At 36.2% G+C, this 13,790-nt stretch overlaps 1 protein-coding gene across 3 annotated transcripts in view; it reads right to left on the bottom strand.

Moving 5' to 3' along the window:
* Positions 1-13,790, bottom strand: part of ZFAND3 (zinc finger AN1-type containing 3) — a 140,924-nt gene that overhangs the window by 46,698 nt on the left and 80,436 nt on the right. For all 3 annotated transcript variants that reach the window (XM_074863477.1, XM_074863474.1, XM_074863475.1), the window contains one exon: positions 4,961-5,140. In XM_074863477.1, coding sequence (XP_074719578.1) covers positions 4,961-5,140 — 180 coding nt within the window. The remainder of the gene's footprint in view (positions 1-4,960; positions 5,141-13,790) is intronic.

Raw genomic sequence — 13,790 nt, 5'->3', positions numbered from 1 at the left:
ATTGCAATATTAAATCATGTGGGTCAGGTAGGCTAGTTTTGTAGCTCAGCATAATTTTAACAGTTAATGCATTCTTTTGAATCAGAGAAAAACATACAAATTGGTATCAGAATAAATCAGGTTAGCAACAAAGCGAATTATTCTTTACAACCGTCTGTGACAACCAAGAAAAATATAGACAGCTAGCTTGGTCTGTTTATAGAAGTGGGTATGCACGTAACTTCCAGTCAGAGACGAAGCAGAAAACAAAGTTCCCCATAGCCAGAATTAGGAAAAAAAAAAAAAAAATAAAAAATGATGTACAAAACTGACTCCTACTGCAATAAGCGACTGAATTCTCAAAAGCCAGGGCATTTAGAAAAGTATACAAATGGATAGCATCAAAGAGCAATTGTCATTTCAAAAATCACTATCCTTACTTAAAAGGCAAAAAACGGAATTAAGGATATCACAAGAGTAATTAAAAATATGAAGTATTTTCAGAGCATACGTAGGAAAGCTGTCATCTCTGACTCTGCTGACAAACCCAGACAAAATGCAAAAACTGTGAAGTCATAAACTGGTAGAAACCTTTTGCATAGTGTCAGACAAGGCCACTCAACAAAAAGAAAGAAAAGAAAGGATGCACTTGTTTACCCATTTTTCATAAGGTTATGTCGAAAAAAACTGACATAAGATTATTTTTTTTTATTCCAAAGACAGAAAAAATATCGTTACTTTTCTAGTACTATAGCCTATGTGGCTTTTTACACAGTCATGCTTCAACAAGCCATGAAATTCAGAGTATAAACATCCAATAAGTGCAGTAGAAAAAATAATCTCTCACCTTTCTGCCAGGGATCTTTTACAGAAGCCTGGTGCATCTCTGCCTCAGATGTAGTACACTTTATGTACATAAAGTAACTTCACCAAAATAACTTCATAATCAAGGGTATTTCAGTGCTTGCAGCACATGCAAGTGCTTAATAAAATAAACAATGTTTTAAAGCATTCTTCAAACTTGTCTTACAAACCTAAGTATTTGAGATAAACTAATGATGCTTTAAACACTTAGCTTGACATGCAACAGTTTAAATTCTCCAGGGTATATATTATCTAGCCACAGATATTCAGTCCTGAAAATGCATATTTAGGCATCTTAAATTCAGCACACACAGAGGTAAGGTGTGGTCAGTGATCATCAACTTCTTTCTGGGCTGAAATCTCCACTGTATTTTTTGACATTTACAGCAGTATCTCAGATCTTTGTGTATCTTCTTATAAAGTCTTCAATGTAGAAATGTAGAGCATTTAACTGTTCTAGAAACATCATATATTCCTTTTGTCCTTTTTCAATTGTGGCTCTTGCTAATTCAAGGAGGCCAGGAAGAGTTAAGCACATAATTAAAATAAAATCATGTCAACTGAAGCCAAGAACTACTGAAATATCAAATCTGATCCAGCTGCCAGAGTCAGAGTTGTTCACATTGACATTTCTCCTGTCACGTAACACCACAGTTAGTTTTAAACCTGCACAGCATGAGCTTTAGGTCTACTCATACAGTGACAGAAAAATAATGTGACAACCCCAAAGAAAGCAATGAAGGCCTGAAACTAAGCAAAATTATTCTATGTGCAGTGTGACCTTTTCTTTACCATAATGCACAGAACCTTCCTTAATAAGCTAATCTTTTTAAGAGTGCTGGTGGATGGAGGTAGGGAAAGAGAGAAGCGAGGGTCATTATCAAATCCCTTTTTTCTTGTCTGTTAAAAATAAACAAAAACCCTGTCCACCCAATAAGAAAAGGAAATCTTTGACAGAGCAACCAGCTCATATGGTGACTGACACCGAAATAACTACTATTAGGACCTCGTAAATAAAGAGGTGAGATGGAAGGGAAAAACAAGAATAGAAGAAAACTACACAAGAAATTAAACAGAGACACTTATCTCCACATAAAGTAGCAGAAGAATAAAAGTTAGACCAATTTAACATCTGTTAAGAAACAGATCGTTAAAATCCATGTGAATCTAGACTTATTAAAGCTATACCAATATCAATATATACTCGTCTGCAAAAATTTATTCCAGAAAACTTACTGCTACGGATGGACAAAAAAAGGCAACTCAAGAAGCATATGTAGGGGAAAAAAAATTTCTTAGAAAGTTTGTCCCCCTAAATTGCAACAGCATTTTTTTTTTAAATTGGTGGTAAGTAATACTTTATAAAAAGAAAACACATGTAAAGGAGGAAAAAAAGTCCTGAAGCTTGCATCACTGTCTCCAAGCATAAATCTTTAACATATTTTTGTTGATTGTAACTTTAAGACTGAGAACTATTTTTCATCTACTAGGGGAAGAGATATTAATCAGCAAAGCAGCCACTGGGGTAGGTGATTGTACAGAAACAAGGATGGCAGGAGATGGAAAGTCACTGCAACCTGGTTGTGTATATAAGACACTCAGGAATGCAAATGCAACTCTCACAGAACATTAAAACAGTAACAAAAAAGGCAGAAATACTTGCATATTGTCAAAATGAACTCCTGCAAAATCCAGTTCAAGGAACTCTTCTCCTATATCGTTCATTCAGTGTTAAAAAAGGAAATGGCTACTCAAAACCGGCTACAAACCAACCCCTCACTTTCTCTGACACAGAATAAGAATTTTACTACATGAGATTTCTATGGTTCTCTTCAGTTGTCATAACATGAATGGAATTTGTTAATTGCCTAAATGACTTGCTGCAATTCTGTCCAATCTGTTTACCCTACGGACTCAAGTACCATGGCAAATGCCTTGATGTGAGACTCTTCTCAAAAGCTTGAAAGGGAAGAGAAGGGAGTGGAATGCACCATGAGAATCCTTCCTGAGTACTCCAATCTTTACACATTTTGATAAGGATTACCATAATGATCCCATACATTGATTTCTGGTGAATCACCACAATCCTATTCAGAACAGCACATAGCTGTACATCATCACATGGCACTGCAAAATATCAGTCTCTGAAGAACACAGCTGTAATGAGAGCAGTGCATGCTTTATGTAACTTGCTGCAAAATAAATAAATACTGCACAGAAAAAGACACCCTCAAATTAAAATCAAAGAGACATTTAAAGTTTGGGCATTCTTCATTACAGGAAAGAATCTTCCACGCTGAGGCCATTATCCATCAGAAAAGCTCCATCTGTGTATAATTATTTCTGATAAATGATATTAAGCTTCATTAAAGAGGTAGTGGGGATGCGAGAGAAGACAGAGAGAGCTCAAGCTGTAAATAAATCTCTCCACTGTATTTCACTTAAAATCACCCCAGCAGGAAGTCATAAAGAATTTTTTTAATAGGTAATATTTTCAAATGCTCCGCAGGCTGTGCTGCTTAATATCCATCATCTTCAGTGTATGTTCACAAGCTTACAGCAATTCAGGATGAAGGACACGATTTAATTTCCTTCCCATCCCTGTAATCGCCTTCCCACTTACCCCCAAGTCCTTCTCAGCCACAACAGAAACACTTTGTTGTAAAATAATTTAATTCCTAACTGAACAAATTTTCAGAAAACCTGACCCAGTAAGCACTGGAGAAGCACCCTGTAATACCAAACAGTAGATCCTGGCTAATAAGCCAGCAGAGGTGCCGAAGCACCCTGCCCTGAGAAGGCCCAGATGCATTGCTGAAGCATAATGTTTTGCTGAATTCTCTAGGAAGGTTGTTTTAAGGCCTTGTTTTTACAGCAGATTACAGGTTTCCCCTGAAGAAGCACTGGACAGAAGGAAGAGATGATGGGTGGTCAGCAGCAACTGTGTATGCGAAGGAGAGACAAGAGTTACACGGCAAGTTTACTCTTATTACAAGAACTGGTATCAGAACATTGACATTTGAACCCTGCTGTATTTCTGACAAAATTCTCACATACAGATAGAAAAAAACCAACTCAATTTAAAAAATTTATTTTGGTCTCAAACTACCACAATCCCAAAATGACACTTTGTGCTTTGTCCACAGCCAATCTGCAAATAAAAAAGAATATATATGCTACGTTTACATACCTGTAAACAGAGTAAGTAGTTAACACAACTGAAAACAAGTGTAGCATATCAAAGATTTTTTTAGTCTTAGTACTTTGTCAGCATTATTTCCAGCAGTTGCCTCAATGTTAAAGAACCAGAGTAGCTCTTGCAGATTTCCCACTAAAAAATAAGCAAGTTTTTCTTGCAATGTGTACCTCTATTTAACAGCCACAATGTAAAGTAAACTCAGCTCAAGAGGGATTCTCTCCACAGCGCACCTTCTAAAATAAACCTACAGTTGGGAGGAAAACAAAACTACAAATTTTACGTTTAAGTTGCAGAATGCAACTCAATGTATTAGACACAGGATGAACTTGCACAGAGGTTTAAAATAATTTAAAAGACAACTTTATCTCACTGTGTTTGCTGATCTTTAACATCTTAGCTTACCTTCATGGAGAATTTTTGCCTGACAGTTCAATAAAGAAGAAACAAGGGTCATGAAAGAAGAGATGGATTACCACATGAAACTTGAGTTTTATGCAAGTAACCTAAGTCTAGACAAACACGCATTACAGTCAGTGCTATGTGCAATTGCAATAATTACAAACCAAAAGGTTTTAAAGTCAAATTTCCCAAGATATTGGTGTTTATCCTAGAATACATATATTAATTTACCAGTCATGTGAGAAGAATTTTCTCAAAATGAGAGTGCCTCAAAATCACAACTAAATTGTATACTGCGATTCAAAGAGCTGTAAAGTTAGTTAGAAACTCCTGCAACCCCTTTGAATTTGTTCTTTGGTTAAAGCCATCAATGTCTATTTTGTGAATAACTTCCAACATTTCCTTTCTCCCCAAAAGACAGGGCATTTCCTTCCAAAAGGGAGTCAGTGAAACATAAGCCTGAGAACAAAGCAAAATGTTTATGCCTCCTTTGCTGTCACTTAGGACTCATGCACTTACATTCCTCTTTGCTCGGTGAAGTTACATTCAGTTCTGTCAAAAGTTGCTGGTTGGAGTTAGCGGCCTGCGTGGTTAGAGAGGTATTGCTGTTGTCACTGTTCGTTTCTCCAGAGAACAAATCTGACTGGCTGCTGCTTGTGCTGGGAGTAGAGTCATCGTCTGGCTGCTTCTTCTGGAAATCTATCAAAACCAAGATTTCATACATCATCCCACTTGCTCAATCTTATCATCCAATTTTATGAAAAAAAAAACAAAACAGCATAACAAAAATAACCCTAGAACACTGTCAGAGGTACCATCTTTCTGATCATTTGTATATCTCATAACACCAAGAGTAGCCTTCAAGTTTTTATTTCAGATGTAAAATATCTTAAAAGTTATTTGTTGTTGAAGAACAGCAAACATTTTCAGAACTGCACAAAGTTATTGTTTCCCCAGCCATTCAAGAGCATCCAAAGCTTACCACTGCGTATATCAGTATACAGCACATGGCATCATTTTAAAGATAGTTCACACAAAGCACGTACAAAAGCATAAAGGAGTAAACATCTGATGAGGGAAGAACTAAGGCATGTAATACAAGTATAAGAAAATGTTACACTTCTGTAAAACCAGTATTTCTCACTGATGTTACACAAAATCCCACTAGTAACAGTTTTGGTGAAGCTAATGCAGACAGCTATGATTCCAGGTTAGCATGGGGAGCTGGTGAGGGATCGCCTTTGCATCACTTGTTTGATGGGGTTTGGGGGGGGGGGGGGGGGGGGGGGAGGTGGGGGGGTGTGTATATGTGTTCCTTCTTTCTCTTTCCTTCATTTATTCCAACATTGGTATTAAAAGTTGCTCATTGATCTATGACCAGAGTTAGATATGGGAAGTAAATCACTACAGTACATTAAAGCTATGTACAAATGATCTGCCTTCAAAGTTTTCCTTTTTTTTCCCTTTTCTTTTTTTTTTTTTTTCTTATTAGTCAGCAAGTGCCAAGTCATGCTAAGTCTCCAAACTTCCCCATAGTCCAAATTTCACATCTTTGATAGATTCCATCCTCAGGCTTACCTGGTCTCCAAAGCAGATTCAGGTCTGAGGGGAAATAATCTTTTCCTTTTTAAGTGCAAATCCTCCCTTAAGGGCTTTTTCCCAAACCACAGTCCTGATACCTAGTGGATTTACAGCATCAGTCTCAGTTCCTACCAGCTACAATACTGGATTTCAGTCTGGCACAGCTCTGCCACTGGATGCCCCCAGGGAACAGTCCTCCCAGCCAAGTGGATTTTGGTTTGCTTAACATCCAGTTATTCTCACAACATAAAGGCACCTCTTCCTTGTAAAGAGACACTTAAAGATGAAGTGCATCACCTCTTGGTATTCCTAAATACTTCTTTTAAAAAAATTTACATACAAAGGCAGAATTTATTACTTACATAAACAGATATATAAATCAGTATTCAGATGCTCATTATGATTTCAGACAGGAAAACAGAGCAGTCTATAAATATCTGCAGATGATGATGTGTTAGAAAGATGGATCACCAACATGACTCATTGGGATTGGGAAGCACTACAGTCAAACAGTCCCTAAATGCTGATTTAGAATTTAAGTGATTTGCCAGAGAAATTAAGCTGTAACCTCTGCTGTGGAAGTGTCAGCCAGAAGTCCAGCTTTGAGAGGAACAAGCTCAAAGCCAGGGAAAAGGAGGAAGGAAGTGGTAGACAGGAAATCACCCACCTGCACCACACAGCTCTGAAAAAACGGTGGGATGCATTTTGTCAGGGATGAGTTACTAGACCCAGGAAGATGTGCAACTCAGGCCCCATGAGTTATCAACAAAAGTTTCTCCCAAGTTGGGCTCCTGGATATTATTAGTGTGTTTGTGAAATCAAGAAAGCTTCAAGCACTTGGGATTCTGCACCAAACAATCAGACAGCTGCAGCAATTAGAACTGAAGCCACCACCCCAGAAGGTACCCAACTCTTCACACCTCTACTGAGGCCACAGTCCTGACAGAAGGGGAGCTCACAGTTGGAGACATTTTGGGAACCATCAGTCTATAAATAACCAGTACAGAAAGTACATGAAAATCTCAAACGTTGCCTACAAATATAAGGTGGCTCCAAAGATTGTGTTTTACATGAGATTGCATCCAAGGCAGTGCACAGAAGTAAAGCTGTTATATGTATGTATCAGAAGTGGGAGCAACTCCATCTTCAAGAAGCAGAGCAAAAATAATGGTCACACTCAATATTATACACCATGAGCAATCTATAAAATGCATTAAAAAAGAAAGCATAAAGTTACAGAACAGCAATAGATACTATGAAATATATTAAAATTCAGCAAGTTAAAAAATTCTCCGCCAGTGTATTATTTTTTTGCCAGATAGCTGCAAATACTTTACTCAGGCTGCACTAGCTCAGTGTCATCCACAAAAGGTATTTACAGAAAAATGTAGAACGTTTTTACAAAATGGTCTATATAATAAAAGTCCTGACAGTCCTTTAATGATAGTATGGTAAGTACCAGTGCTACATTGTGTCTCCCAAAGCTGCAAGTTTAAGAGCACATTGATCAAGGTGCTTGGTTTCTTTCCCTGGAAAAGTATTCACTTTTGCAACCTATTGATAAATTCTCCAGTTTCAAAGAGAACATAAAAGACTGTCAAAAATGGTCACTCAGTGACAGCATTTCCCAACAAGCTTACTTACAGCTCAGAGCTGTCACACAGCAGCAAAATCTGCCATGGCAGTTAAATGCTCTTTGCCTTCGTGAATCCAGGACCTCGTGTTCAGAACTAACTTTTATTCAGACTGCAAATCAATTAACTTTCAAAAAAGTCTTAGCCTGAGTTGAGTGGAACCTGAGAATGTCTCCCACATCCCCTTTTTAACAACTTTTTCACTTCAGACGAGTACTTGAGGAAAGTGTTGAGACTGCTGATCGCAAGCACCTAAGACATACTAACCGTAACTGAAGTTGTACTACTTACACTACAGAAAATTAACAGTTGCCTTAGTAATGTAGTGTCAACAGCAATACAGGACCTGTTCAGTAACATAGTTTATATGATAAATTTGACCTAAATTACCAACAGATTTCTGAAATACTGCTTTATGATTTGTGGTCCAGTATTTACCTGTACAAATACATATCTCATGACATACTGGGTGAACTGTATTGTATTTCTTCTGTGTATCGGTGGACTGCATTTGGCTTCGGTTAACCAGGACTCTTGTTAACACAACTTGCAAATCACCTTAATATCCCCCCAAACACAATACAAGCTGGCAACAACTACAGGAGAGCTGTGTCTGAATAAATCCAGTTAAGCGTTAACTGTTTAGCAAATAAAACAAATCAAAAATACACACACAATACAGGCAAGACCCTGGCAAGTTTTGAAGGGGAGGCTTCATTCTGATTAAACTCAGAATGTAATTCTGTTGACAGAACAATGACCTCTCCTAATAGTCTCAATGAGGAAAAAACAGAATGAGAGCTGGCAAGACATTAATCATCATTTCCAGAAGTTTAACTAGAAATGGATGCAAAACACTTTCATTTAAATTAATTTTTTCCTTCATTTTTAGTGGGACTTTCACTATGCTAACAAAATCCATGCCAAAATGCACAATGACTGATCAAAAAACCATCAAATCCACACACCCCTTTTCTAGTTAATGAAATGCAACTTTGCAACTTTTTACAGAAACTTCAACCAGTACACAGGTTTAGGGGAAACAAACTTTCTCCATTTGTCAGAAAACATTTTCTTTTTCTTCTCAACATTGTCTTCTTTTCTCTACTGCCTTCAGATTTGGGGTTTTTTTAGTGGTTGTGGTGTCTTGTGTGGTTTTTTTTTTTTTAATTTAAGTGCAAAATATCCTGGTGTTACAAGGTGGAGCCAGCAACAAAATAAGATGTGAAATTTAGACATTTCCTGCATGGTGGAATAACAGAAGGAAAGATCAATAAAATCCATGAAATACATCCAATAAACTATTACTGCACGGTACAGAAGCTGCTAGTAGTAAGCAGCAACATTGCCAGACTTCTAGCTCCAAAGTTCTTTTGCTTTGAGTTTGCACCCAGCATCTCAACTAGCTGAGCAGGAGCAGAAAATCTCAGGCAGAGCTCTCACGCACTGGTTCTTAATAGAGTGTTATTTTTGTTTTGTTACTTAGAATTTCTTTGTAAACAAAACAGTGACTATGTGCATATATAGATATGATACTAACATTTCATATTCTATATATACAATGAATTCAAATAGTTTAGATTAAAAGAAAGGCAAGAAGCCAGATTTGTTTCCAGACTTCAGAAGAAAAGTTCTTTTGCAAGACAATCTTTTGTCCATTGGTATTCATAAAAGCAACATTAAAAACGAAATCCATTACCTTTACAGCTTCTGATTCTAACCCATAAAGCCAGAGATGCCACACTAAATCATGTCTTCTGCACAGGACTAAAGCTCTCTGGTACATTTGTCCAGTGACAGGTACTAGGTTAGGGTAAGAAACCAGAAGGAACATATTCCCAATATGTTCATTTCATCCATTACCTCAGGATCAAACTAACAAATATTTAGAACATCCAACCTCTACCATCACCTAAAATACTCCTGATTCTGTGACACACACACACATAAAATCCGTCTCAATTCCAGTATTTAGTTTACTTTAGTCATCAATATCCAACAAAATACCTAAGGAAATACTGAGTCCTCAACTTTTGCTTAACTGTAAGGGGTCTGTAACTAAGCAGGGAACAACCCTTCAGATTCTGGTAAGTAACTTCTGTGATTACAATCAGCTGAAACTTCAGGTAAAAGGCAAATACGAGCAGTATCAGTGTGTCATGAAGTATTTTATTCTGGAAAAGACAGGCATGTCAAAATATTAGATGAAGTGTTTTAATACTAAGCCAGAGCTGCTTCTCGTTTGCACTCATGCTATAAGAAATCATAAAATTTATGAAACTCCCAAATGTTCTTAACTTAAGCTCTCCTTTTGGCTTATCTTAAGGGTCAAGGCTACAAACACTTCCTATTCTCTGGTCTATAACAGATGTTTTCATTAGTAAGAAATGGGTTCATTCAAATAAATTATGAATGTTGCAAGAAGTGTTGGAGTAAACAGCGTGCTAAGAGGAGAAAATTAGAGTCTTTAAGGTAATTATTTTGGTTGATAGGCAGTATTACACCACTTCTTTATTCTTCAGTCCTACAGCTCCCATAACTTAGCAGTGTGAACTAACAAAAAAGTTATTTGAAGCATGTTTGTTTCTTACACTGCATTAAATGTGCAATCTGCATATTTTTTAATGCCAGAACATCTTGTTCTTTTACAGAGCTTAAATTAAAGTGTTAGTGTCACATCAAATGTCTACTAGTCCATTTGTATCCCAACACACAAAACAGACTTTTACCTTACTCTAGTGCAATCAGAAAACATATCCATGCTTAGAAGAAATTGCATTTTGAAAGTACTCTATGGGAAGTAACACAAATATTATGACATTGAAACTGCTACAGTGAAATGTTTACTTTATTGCATAATTTTATTTTTTTTCTTCACGTGCCTGGAAAAACTGTTCACATATGACCATGGAATACTACTGTAAGTCCTAGGTTTTTATTTACTGAAAACTCTTCACTGGACTTTTCTAGTTCAAAGCTTACTGAAGGCATTTCAACTGTCATTCATATATAACTACATTTTGCATAATAAACTACTGTGAAATGGATAAAACCCTTTCCTTTAAGTAGATATCTGAAAGCAATCTAGAGCTCAAATAATGGACTGGCAATAAAACTCCACTTGGGAGGACTTTTTTTTTTTCCTCCTGTTTTAAATAACACACAGACAGAAAGATGTGCTAGCCCACTTGCAGAATAAACACAGGGGAATGCACTGTAGAATTTGCACAAGCATTTGTATTAGAATACAACCAAAGTAATAAAACTGAATCAGAGGTAAGTACTGTACAAAGTTATATTCATAAATATTGAAACAATATTTAACATATATATAAAAAATTATTTCTTAATACATCTACAGTAATAATAGCAACAATAGGTGGATTAATTGAAAATTAGACTGGAGAGTAGAAAATACCTATCACAGTATATTCCTCTATGAGCTATCAGCAAAGCTCATTACTTTCACATTATGCACAAAGTACAGGGAAAATTAACAAACCAGTAACAATATTAGAAAGATGATTTTCTATACAACTGAACTTTATTTAGAATTGTGAGCACATATGGTACAGGAAAGTCATTCAGCTCTAGAGTTTTTATTCATAAATACAACTTTTTAATTTTTTTTCAGTTTTTCTTCATGAAGAAAAACTGGAGTTATTTATGCTTAGTTATCCTTCATGGTTGCTATATCTTTTTAAATGGCAACACATTAATAAGAGTTTCAAATAATACTGTGATTTGCATGTTGGATACACTGAGCTTTTTATATAGATTTCATTTTTTCAAATAAGCAGAAAAAATACTAGAAAAGTGCAAAATAAAGAATAAGAAAGACAGATCTGCAAGCGTGGTAGACAGCGAGGACATGGCTGCAATCACATGTGTTTAGCATTCAGGAATTAGGATCCAGTTATATAATAAGACTGCCATATTTGTAAAATTACTGGGATGTTTAACATGTTTGGGTTTCTGGGTTTAATTTGTTTGTTTTGCAGGAAGTCTGATGACATGGTGTTTTAAGGTGTTTTTCTCTCAAAAAAAAGACACCCCCCTTGCTTAAAGGCAACATTCCATACTAGGCCTTCTTTCTTCTGGCTCTATAAAATGATACTCCCCCAAGATACACAGGAAGCTCCAGATTTGAATACCAGATTTTGTTTATTATTTAGCAAGAAAATTAATGAATAAATAAACAAAGGCTAGCAAGACAACAGACATAACATTATTACAGACGACCTTCAACTTAAGATCCAGGTCATTAATAAATATATATGCAGACATCTTTTTAAGGAAGAGAAATGCAGTTTTGTATAAAAGTGAGTAGAAGAACCTAAAGCAACTGTAAACACCAGGCTTATAACACCTTACATGACTGCCATGAGAAAAATTGCCATTTTTATAGCACATGATCCCACTTATCTCCAAAGTAGTTGTGAAATCCTGAATTGATGAAAATAGGAATTTCATTATCATCTACAAAAGTATCCTCTGAGAGCAGCTTCCCCACCGAACAAACACTACTTCCTCTGCCTGATAATAAGTTTTCTTACTGTAGCTATTTCAGCACTGACCAGGAACAAGGTCACTGAAAACCCCTGTAAATAACATTTTTAAAACCCTTGTGTCATAGTTCCCATTGTTACTTAAAGTAGCATGCTTACATTATTTCAACTAAAATTTCATTATTTCATAAAACTCACCACCATAAAGAATATATAGAAGAATAAAGAAGAATAAATATTATTGCCTGTCATCACAGGATCCAAAGTACTGAAGCTATGAAGAGTAAACTACTATTTTAACAATCCACTTTAAATTTCCTCTTACAGAACCGCTCAGGTCCATCGTTAGCATTCATACTTTAACTCATTACAGAACATGTATGATGAGAAAGTACTACAAAAAGGTACTATTACATTTCAAAACCTAAAATTAACAAGGGGCTAGCTATACAGCACCTGCATCTGACAGTGGAACTAGAAAATTAAGACAATTTATTACCCAACTAATTGAGACTGTATGGATTCTTGAAGCCACAAAAAACTCAACTCTATCACTTGCCTAAACTTCCATATCTTTATCTCTAGAATTTTTAGTACTAGTACCCCGTTATGAAACTAAACAAATTAGTAAGAAATGCCTCATTCCAAATTAAATTCAGAGCATGATGACACCTCAAAATTTATGCTCGTAAAGGGGGAAGAAACATTCTTGATTAGAAGAATCTGATTCATAAACCCATATCAAACACTTTGCAACAGCATCGAGTCATACAAAGTAAACTAATGAAGTGAACTTCTTGAGATGCTTTCATAATAAATGAGAGATCTTGAAAGCAGGACTGTTAACTGATAGAAACAGAATTTAATTACCATTGGTATTTATTCTGGACACTTCATTCACCAAACACATAGCAACTGATACTGTTTTAATAAAAGAAATGTTTCAATTAGCTTTTCTTGTACTGGAGCTACCTTTTAAGTCACCTTATCATGCCCCTTCCAGTACCTAGAGAGAACCCTCCAATTTCAAAATGCATGTCTATTATTTTTTTAATTAATTCCTCCAGTCTAATTTATGTGGTTCCAATTAAAGTGAATGTTTGCCTCATTTTTTGTCAATAATAGTCACATTTAAAGTTCCAGGATTCCCAAATATTTGACTACAATATAAATCGTCAGGATTTTCACAAGGGATAAAAGGCCTCTATGGTAAATTAAACCTTTCTAGAACTAACCCACAAACCTCTCATCAGTTCCTTCTCCCTCACCTCCACTTAAGGCACCTTAATAACTACCATTACCGAAACTCTTAAAACATCCCTCAGAATTACTCATTTATCAGACTCTTTTCCCCAGTCTCCTTTGAACAGCCCAGAGGCAGAACTGAAGAGCATTCTGAAAGAGAAGGGAGAGCAGGCACTCTCATTTTCTGGCCTCACTTCCCCACAGCCATCCCAATCCTTTGAAATGTGTGTCTGTGAGGAAGATTTAGTTCTTTATCACTATTAAGTGCAACAAATGGCGAGATGAAGTATAAGAGGTGAGCTTCTTCCCACTCTTCTCAACCCTACTGAATCTGATGCTTCATATTGTAATAAGTATCTGCCTTTCATATGCAGTAGCTAG

The sequence above is a fragment of the Strix uralensis genome, chromosome 3, assembly GCF_047716275.1.
Source record: "Strix uralensis isolate ZFMK-TIS-50842 chromosome 3, bStrUra1, whole genome shotgun sequence".
Classification (NCBI taxonomy): Eukaryota; Metazoa; Chordata; class Aves; order Strigiformes; family Strigidae; genus Strix; species Strix uralensis.
The sequence above is the reverse complement of the archived record's forward strand: the minus strand, read 5'-3'. Positions and strand labels throughout refer to the sequence as shown.